The sequence below is a fragment of the Sander lucioperca genome, chromosome 1 (genome assembly GCF_008315115.2).
Source record: "Sander lucioperca isolate FBNREF2018 chromosome 1, SLUC_FBN_1.2, whole genome shotgun sequence".
Taxonomy (NCBI): Eukaryota; Metazoa; Chordata; class Actinopteri; order Perciformes; family Percidae; genus Sander; species Sander lucioperca.
In genome coordinates, this window is record NC_050173.1 from 12,954,536 (window position 1) to 12,964,440 (window position 9,905).

General features: G+C 39.9%; 1 protein-coding gene across 1 annotated transcript in view; it reads right to left on the bottom strand.

Moving 5' to 3' along the window:
• LOC116048911 (matrix metalloproteinase-17-like) overlaps positions 1-2,149 on the bottom strand; it is a 78,521-nt gene extending 76,372 nt beyond the window's left edge. Inside the window, exon 1 of the mRNA XM_031298220.2 lies at positions 1,576-2,149. Coding sequence (XP_031154080.1) covers positions 1,576-1,683 — 108 coding nt within the window. The 5' untranslated portion in view covers positions 1,684-2,149. The remainder of the gene's footprint in view (positions 1-1,575) is intronic.
• Positions 2,150-9,905: the final 7,756 nt, after the last annotated feature.

Genomic DNA, 9,905 nt, shown 5'->3' on the forward strand with positions numbered 1-9,905 from the left:
GGTTGAAATGTCCGTTTATGAAAATAGCCGGCCACGTGTAAACGTAGCATAGGGATAACAGGCAGCTTTAAGGATTTCCTATCCAAACACCAGCTAATTCACATCCAATCACCCAACATGTTGCATCTTCAGTGAGAAAAACCAGATTAAAGCAGCTACTTTTAACAACAGAAAAATGTAACAATGACCTATAATACAATAATTCTTTTTTTAGAAAAGTCATTGCTGCATAACCCATCTGCTTGCCAAGGGACATGTCCTGTCACCTTCTTATGCTCTACACCTGTCTAACCATTTCCTGATGAAATTTGTAGATGACTCAGATCACCTTTGGACGATTATTGTCTGCAGCTAAGAGTATCTAAGAGCAAGGAAATTAATGGTTGTCTTGTGGCAGCACACATACACAGTGAGTTAGTGGAGATGGTCCAGCAATAGAAATACCTCAGCACTGTCTTTGATAATAGGGTTCATCCTTTAGCTTGTCTACTGAAAAAGAACAGACAGAGAGAGGCACTGAAGAAACAGATGTTGATTGGGCAGCAGTATAGCATGAATCCATCCATGCAAATGAGAAATGCATGTTGATGTTAGAGCCATTAAAGCAAATGATTAATTAGGATGTTGTCTCCAGAGTTACTAATTAGCAAATACTTGTTTTATCTGCAGGTGCTCTGTTTATTAAACTCCAAATACAAAGCTAAAGTATATTGTGGGTCTAACATATCGATGAAAATATATATATTAGCTTTAATTTGCTCAGAAACAGTTCATTGGGCGTGTTAAACATAATAAAGCATACATTCACGAAACAAATTAGGTGAATATTCATTAAAAGAGACTTATTGATTTGCTCCCTTTTTTTGACAATAACTTCTAAAATAAACTACTCACGATTAACAGATCACAGTCTTTAGCCTGTATGTCAACATTTTGTCATTCAAACAGTCAAAAATTGCCTGCTTTATTTAATTGGTTCAGCATAATCTGCTGCTCCATTGCATTTAATTTTAAACAACTCTATTTTAAACTCAGTAGGCTAACTGTTCAAACTTGGCCTCAGATGACATATTGGAGCATGAAGGGAAATAAACAATAGGCTAACGTCTTATGGCTTGGTCTGTCACTGTCCTGGAAGTGAGCCCTGTTTGCTATTCATCAGTGCAGGATATGTACTATGTCAGCATGCTGTGGAGGAGGTCGATTTTCAATACATTTACATTTATTTATTGCAAGCCATTACAGGGATTTGCTTTGGAGAACAGGCTCCTAATTATTTATTTTCCATCACATACAAACTGCAACGCCATGCTTGCCACCGTCCAGTGGACTGCTGCGGTGTTGAAATTCAGATCAAGTAGAGGACAAAATATTGCATCCGACATCCAAAAGTAGGGTAAACTGTCCTTTCTAGGAGAGGGTCTGGTAAAAAAAATAAAATAAAATAAAAAAAACACCACTATACTGTATGTGCAGTGGTGGTATCAAGTGCTTCCTTGAAAAAACTTCCTAAAAATTGTCATAGGCTAAGTAGCAAAACTTCCCACCCCCATGTAGAAAAGATAGAACACTTACCACCCCAGAGTCCAGCTGCTCGGTAGTCTGAGACGGAGCCGCTCCGGTCAGAGGTAAAAGCCACAATATCGGCACCAACAGCAGCATCTCCGGTGAAGTATTCCTCATCCACTTGTGAGGAACCAGAGAAACTATGATGCCCTATGACAGGCTGATCCTGAAGGGCTCAGACACCGACCCCGACAGCAGCATCCACGGGATAAATCACACGCCGAGACTCCTGTAAAATGTGCCCGCATACATCTACCTCACTGTTGAGCGCAAACACATGAAACACATTAAAAACGGCGGCGATATGGACGGTTAGGATTTACAAGTTTGTTTTTCCACCAAACGGCACTTGTAACTGCCACATACGTGGTGGTTATCAGATGAAAATGTGTATTCTTGTCCTATATCAAGTCCGTCAGAGGTGATATCCCTGCAGCGAGAAGCGCGAGCTCCCCTCCTGCGCGTGCAGTCTCGAGAACTGGAAAATGAAAGCAGCTGCGTGCGGTTTTGTCCCGAGCGGCGGCAGAGACCGCGCTTTGACGCACACACAGTGAGTGCATGAGTATTTGGCTCGGAGGGTTCAAGGAAAGGAGGGGCGGGGGGGGGAGTTGAGCGCCTTTTGAACCCACTTGGACACTACCGAATTCATGATGCGCCTCGTGCGCAATTCGAGAATCTGAGTTGAGACCAAAATAAATATATATATATTATCTGTATACTATTTTATCTGTGTTGCTCTATCATCATTGTATGATAAAGATGTTGAGTGGGTTTGACATCCCTTGGAGTGAATCCAGTTTTGAACTAATAGCTTGAATTTTTTTTGGATCTATTCCCAACATGGAGCACAGCACAAACAAGAGGACAGGAGTAAAAACTCATTTAGAATCTATTTCTAAAACGAGGAAACTGTTTGCTTCTGCTGCAGGCTAGTTGTTTGTTCTGTGCATATCTAACCGGTCTCACCTTTCTGATCATTATAATCACTTCTCAATTTCCGGTGGTTCTGGTGCCATTGCGGTCAAAAGATGCCTTTAGGTGCCCTGAGGCAAAGATGAGATATGGCCTCTATTGACACCCCAAAACCCCAAATATGCACTATGTGAGTAAAATATGAATAATATGGGTATTAAGAATGTTTTTTAGCCATGCTGGCTGTCAGTTGGTATAGGTCAATTTTGTTCCACACTGAAATATCTCTGCTACTATTGAATGGATTGTGGATTATGGAATTGTGCACGCATCCCCAGGATGAACTGTAATAACATTGGTGATCCTCTGACTTTTCATCTAGCACCAGCATCAGAGCAAGAATATGTATGTTTGCATGTTATGTATGCTCACATTAACATTTCGCTCTAAGCCCCCTTTGTAATTAAGTGCAGCATTAACCACACACACAGTAAACTTGGGACTTTGCATCCAGAGTACTGGGACAGTTGTCTGGTTTGACTTGTTGGCATGATTGAATTTCATACAAACAAATTGTATTCTGAACTCCCTCTTGTCATTGTAAACGTCTAAAACGTAAAATGCAATAGTGACTGTAGCTGATAAATGTATAGACAATGCCAGATAACACCTGAAGTAAATATGTACGATCTTTATGATTGCTAAGTAGGCCTAGTTTTAATTTTCATGCAATTATAGTACATCTTGTTTATTCTAATTTGGGGTACTTTGTGAGTTAAACTCAATGTTTAATTGTCTTAGTTATATTCATGATGATGCAACAGAGAAAGAGAAGATAGAGAGTATCGCTGAGAAATCTCAAACAATGCTTGAAGAACTTAGTTCAGCTGTATCAAACATAGATTAAAGAAAATCTACCCATGAGAGACGTTTAACACCTAAGATGCTGGACCTGAAAGAGTAGGAAAAGCATGTCACGAAAAATGAAATCTCTAGTGCAAACAGTACAGGAGGCGATGTCACTCTCTCAACTTCCAGTTTCAAAACCTATACCTCACCTATCACCTAACAACATATCTGAATGGAGCTTCAAGGCTCTCAGAGAGACAATGCTCAAATCATTCAGATATGTTGTTTTACTTACAAAAGTACATTGGTGGAGAGGCAAAGTCTGCTCTTGAAGGCATATATACAATAATTATTTTATAGTTTATACTCTTTATTGATCCCCAATGGGGAAATTACAATTTACACTCTGTTGTTATTACACACTACACACAGGCCTGAAATACACACACACACACATGCTCAGGTCCTTTTACATGCACTAATGGAGAGATGTCAGAGTGAGTGGGCTACGACTGCTGAACAGGCGCCCTGAGCGGTTCGGGGCGGTTCGGTGCCTTGCTCAAGGGCACCTTGGCAGTGCCCAGGAGGTGAACTGGCACCTCTCCAGCTATCAGTCCACCTCCGTATTTCAGTCCGTACGGGGACTTAAACCAGCGACCCTCCGGTTCCCAACCCAACTCCCTACGGACTGAGCTACTGCCACCCCCTAATAATAAGTATATGAAGCTAAGAGAATTCAGTGATTTTCTACAAACCTGTAGCAACGCTAAGCCTCATGTCTTCAGGTACTGAACGACTGCGAAAAGAATCAGAAGATGCTAGTCAAACTTCCTGATTATAAGAACAAAGCCATGTGCGCCATATGCAAAGGCACCAAGCACCATCCAACTCCATTGCACGAAGACCTCAGCAGAAAGGTCTTCACAAAGTGTCCTGCAAGTTGAAGAAAACGCATCCTCACTATCATGCTGTGTGAAGGAGGTGAAGGTGGGAGCACATCACTGATTGTGCCAGTATGGCTCTCATCACCTAACACCCCTGATACCGAATCACTGGTGTATACCCTATTAGATACTCAGAGCAATCACACATTTGTTGATCAGGAGGTGTGTGAAAAGATGCAGGCACTATTGGAGTCAGTAGTCTATATCCACGACGTTCCACTTCCAGGACTGCTCCGCCGGATCACGCTCTTTTCGCCCGGATGTCCGTTACCTTATGCTTTCTTTGTGTTGGAATTTTAAACTCCGGTCGATTTATGAGGACTATGGTTAACTGCTCCTCAGATCTCTGCAGGGTAAATTGAGACAGCTAGCTAGACTATCTGTCCGATCTGAGTTTTCTGTTGCACGACTAAAACAACTTTTGAACGTACACATGTTCCACTAAAACAAGTTCCTTCCTGAGGCTATGTTGCAGCTACACTGTGCCTCTGTCGGGCGCTTAGTGCCACCCATGACGATTGTGATTGGTTTAAAGAAAAGCTAATAAACCATCCCGGAATACTGTGTGGACTAGCCAGACCCTCTCTCACAGCGCCCTGGAAGAAGGTCTGGCAAAGCGAGACTATGGAGCCAGTAAAACTGAAGCTTTCCGCTATGATGGGAAAAGACTCATTGATTGATGAGCCTTATGCCATTAGGACTGACCTAGATGTGACTGGTCTGTGTCACTGTATATCAGCAAGGGAGCTTACACCAGCTGCTGTTATTAGAGAATGCAAGTCAGATTCTGCGGACACCAGACCAGGAAAAAAGAGCATATCACAGGAAGACATTCAATTCCTGCAAGTCTTAAAAGGAAGAAACCCTGAGGTGTCTCTTCCTTTCAAAGCACATCCTCACTTCCCAGACAAAAAGACGCTAGTCTTAGCCCGGCTGAAACACCTTAGAAAGAAGGTTAGGAAAAAGAGGTACACCTCAGCAAGCCATTCATTGTTGAACAACCCATTCAGAAGTTATTTTTGTTGAATGCCTCTAAAGAAAAAACAACTCAGAAGTTACTTATTTTGTAGAGCAGCTAAAGTAAAAAAGAAAATATTTCAACTCTGTCCAGTCAGTCACTCATTAAACCTTTTCTTAGTAAAGAAAGTTGAGTTTAACTCATGTATCTGGGAAACAGTGTTCTCAATTGTTATTATAACATGCAACTGTGTGTTGAGGTAATTTTAATTTTAATTAATTAACTGGAGAGTTTGGTACACTGTTGGTTAACCATATTGCTAAGGTTTCCAGATGTTCTTTGAGTGACCTTTAACTATTTTTGGCCAATGACTCCCACATTGCACATGGCACAATCAAAATCCTTACATGAACGGTGCACATAGTCCTAAATATAGCTGAATGTTGTGATATAGGCCATGCCAATTTCTGCTCCGCTGAGGCTCTGTGCAAAATTTGATGCCTATTGGCCACTAGGTGCCGCTTTTGTTGATCTTGCATCATCAGTCAAATCTGCATAAATTGTTGCATGTATGTGTCTAAGGACCCTCATGATTACAAACCTCTGTGCTGCTCTCAACCTGCGACATGCATGGCCTGCTGGGTGTGACTTGGGATTGGACCCAGTTAATACCTGCTTGCAGGTTTCGTTATTATTATTTGTTTCTATACATAATTAACAGAGCTTTCTTATGTGATCAGGTGTGTCTTCACAAATTGTCTAACAAGGTTTATATTTTTCTGGTACAAGCTGAGACAGGGTCATAAGAGTAAATGAGAGAAGGCAAGGTGAGAATTGCAAGGGATGAAGAAAGAGGGAGTAAGTAATTTCTTAGTCTGAATACTCTCAGTGCAGCCTCCAGTCAACTAACTGTTTTTGGTTGCTCTTTCACTGCATTACCAGAGATAAATCTCAAATTAGATCAATACAAAAGATCATTAAATCTTCTATCTATTTTCTATCATTTAATCAATATCATATATACATCCTCAACCCAGTAATTTTTTATATTTGTGCCTTTTAGGGACATGGAGACATACTACTGCTACTACTACTGATATTGTAATAATAATAATAATAATAATACAGGCTTTTAATTTAAATGTGGACAATGAGCATTCAAATAGTTAAACTACACCCAATTAAATACACTGAAGTAGATAAAACTGCATATGTCTCTGAAATGCAGATGTTTTATTCTGTACCCCTCATTACACTTCTATTTTCTTCATATTTGAGAAAACAGAGTAAAGCACAAAACAATTTGCTGAGCTGCAGATATAATTAGTACATGAAATAGTGGTATCATCTCACTGCTTTCTTCTTCCAAAAAAGGACTAATGCAACAATTTATTTCTTTTGTGTTGCATAATATTAAAATCCACCAGGTAATGAGGGAAAATATGACTAACAATCACTAAGAGCTAACATGCCCCTGTAGCATATTAACCATTTAATGGACTGAATGATGGTTGATGCAGCAGTAAATTAAATTGTCTGAATATAAATGTAAACTGAATGACTGTTGCTTGTTTTAAATTCACCATTGTCTTTTTCTTGGTAAGAACAGACACACATGCACAAATACACACACACACACACACACACACACACACACACACACACACACACACACACACACACACACACGTCCATTTCGTATTCAGATCCATTACAGCATTTCATCACTGGTACAGAGGAGAAAGACATAAAAAAAATATGTCTTCTGCTCAGCAGCATAAAGTTATACTGTTTTAGTGCTAAAGGCTTAAAACTTCTCAACTTTACCGCCCCTAGTCTCAGTTAGACTTGTTGTATAGCCACAGTATTATGATAATTGTAGCATCTGAATATTGTAACTCACAGCGTGGCTGCTGGCAGAAAGAAAGAAGCTCCAGTCATTAAGTTTTACATTAACAGAAGGTTAAAACGTCAATTTACTGATCTCAGTCTACTGTGCACATTTTACCTGAAGTGCTTCACGATCTTCAGACTATTTCCCAGCTCATTTTCTTTGGTAAGTATCATTATAGGAAAACCCAATGCCCAGTGTGGACGGGGACTGAATTGAGATTGTTGGCTGCCATTGTAACACACATTTTAATATTTATTGTAGCATTTTTTGCCAAGTTGGCTGCAGACCTCTTGCACTGCTGAGGTTAAAACTCAAAAGATCTACCATTGCATACTGCCATGTAGTATCACTGAGGAGTTTTGTGAATGTTTTTGTGTGGCTAAGAGGCATGCAATTTGAACGTGGAGACAGTGTTTGATAAATGTCAATATGCGTAATGGATAATGCAGGATAATATCAAAACAACTCTTATCTCTTTGCTTTTGTCTTTTATATTATTGTGTGTTTAAGCTAATCATGAATACATGAAAACACGTGGAATATGAATTCAGCCTCTGAATAGGGATGATTAAACAACTTGTCCTAGTAAAGTTAAATAGGCACAAAGATACCTTATTGTATGTGCTCTGAACTTTAATAATGGGCGCATGATTAAGGTGGAAAGTTACTACTATCAAAATACATTCCCATCACCTCCATAAATACAGAAAAGACACTCTCTAGGCTCTCATACTGTAGTGTTTGTATCACCAATCCCTAACTATTTACTCTGTGCAAGGAAAAACATACGGTACGCAAAAGCAATATATATCATTACATTACCATAGGTAAGACTCAACATGGCATGGCATCTCTATATATTACTTTAAATCCCCTAATTATGTTGGAAATCATGTTTGACCAATCAGATCATTTGGCAGAGTGACTCAAAAATTGGCATCTGTCTACATTCCCGTCCATATGCTCTCCATTTTATAAAAACAGAACAGAACAAACTTTAGTAAACCCTATTTGGCCTGCCAGTGTGCATGAGCTGTACTGTAAATTATGTTTTCAATAACATTATTAAGTTTGGAGGACTTGTCAATATCACTCTGGAGAGTAAAATCAATGACGGTAATGGATGAGTTGTAATTAATCAATGTTACACTGTGTATGTGCGTGTGTCACTGCCCCCAATGCATCTCCTACCACTTCCACATCTCTCTCTTCTTCCTCCACTCAAAGTTTGTCTCGCCCAATTCTTCTGTCACAGACTCACAGACTTTGATGTACAGTTTAAGTAAGTCCACAGCACCTTGGGGCTGCCCCACCATAAAATCTATAGTGAAGCGCATTAGGGCTCTCCCACAGGCTTTGTCAAGCCTTTATTCACACTTTCTGTGAGTAGGCTTTGCTTGAGAACATGATGCATAATTCATATGGTTGTGTCTTTTAAAATGGGGATGGCAGAAGAAGCCCAGAAGTGTCCAAAAACAAATAAACACAAAGAAAACAGATAGTCGGTTCAGGTCATTCAACAGTGCTTATGTTGTTTGTCAAGACTGTCCTCCCCCCAAAAACTGTCCTTCCCCAAAAAACTGTCCTCTCCAGAAAAACGACCCCATAGGTCGTTTGTACAAGCAGCAATTACAACCCATATTTACGTATTATTGTTAGGCGGCGCCCTCTAGTGGCCGTAGTAGTTATGATGGGAGCAAAGCAGGAAGTCATTTTACATGGTTTAAAGGCCCAGAAAGTCTATTAAGGGTGGACGGGAGCGGTGATGGATGGGTCAAACAAACACAGGACTTTTACTCAGGAGATGGGTGTTCGTGTCCCGTTGAAAATAAAATAAACCAGTCAATTTGACTTCAAGTAGTAAATGGAACTCCCTCACATCCGTCGTCATGTATGTACACACTGAAGTGAAGTAACGTGACAATGTACTGATTTTAAGCCAAACCACAATCTTTTTCTAAACTTATCCAAGTAGTTTTTGTGCCTAAACCTAAGCAAACTGAAACTGTTTCACAACGTTAACGAAAACATTAACGAAAGCGTTAAAGAAAACGCTTCTGTGGGTTGTATTTCCTTCCACTGCTAGGGGCGCTAATTTGTAAAGTGCTCCTATGGGTCGTATTAGAAAGTTGGAACAATCAACCTCTGTGAGTATGGTTTGGAAGACTTATATTTGTCCTATGTGATGACATTTTTAGCCACTTGGGATGGCAATGTTCGGTCAGTCTGTCAGTCCAACACTTTGGTCCAGACTGAAATATCTCAACAACTATTAGATGGATTGTAGAAGTGATTGTGGCGACTGTGCTTACAGTGACATCATGTGTATACCCTCTAAACTGATCCCTGCTCAACAGCACTTCACTATAAGTTACACCAGCAGCTGTGGAAGGCGCTCCTTTTTAAGGGGGAGGGTATAAATAGGCAACCTGTGGGACATTCTTGCCTTGGTAAAGCTTTTGCCTCCATGGAAAAAACACACCATGCAAGTTCATGTGCATGGCCAAAATGATAGCTGACAAGTTGTTGACATTTATATGATGTTTCCCCTTTCTCCTGCATGTCATCTTTAATTTCGTAAGTCAAGACCAATACACTCTCAATGTCTGAGGGTTTAATGCTAATAATAATAATAATAATAATACTAATAATAATATATTTTATTTGTAGAGCACTTTTCATTGAAAAAGCAATCCCAAAGTGCTACAGGAGTTTAAGAACAGGGTAAAAACAGAAGTTTTTTAGACAAATTAAGGATTAATGCAAAAGCTTCCTTAAAATA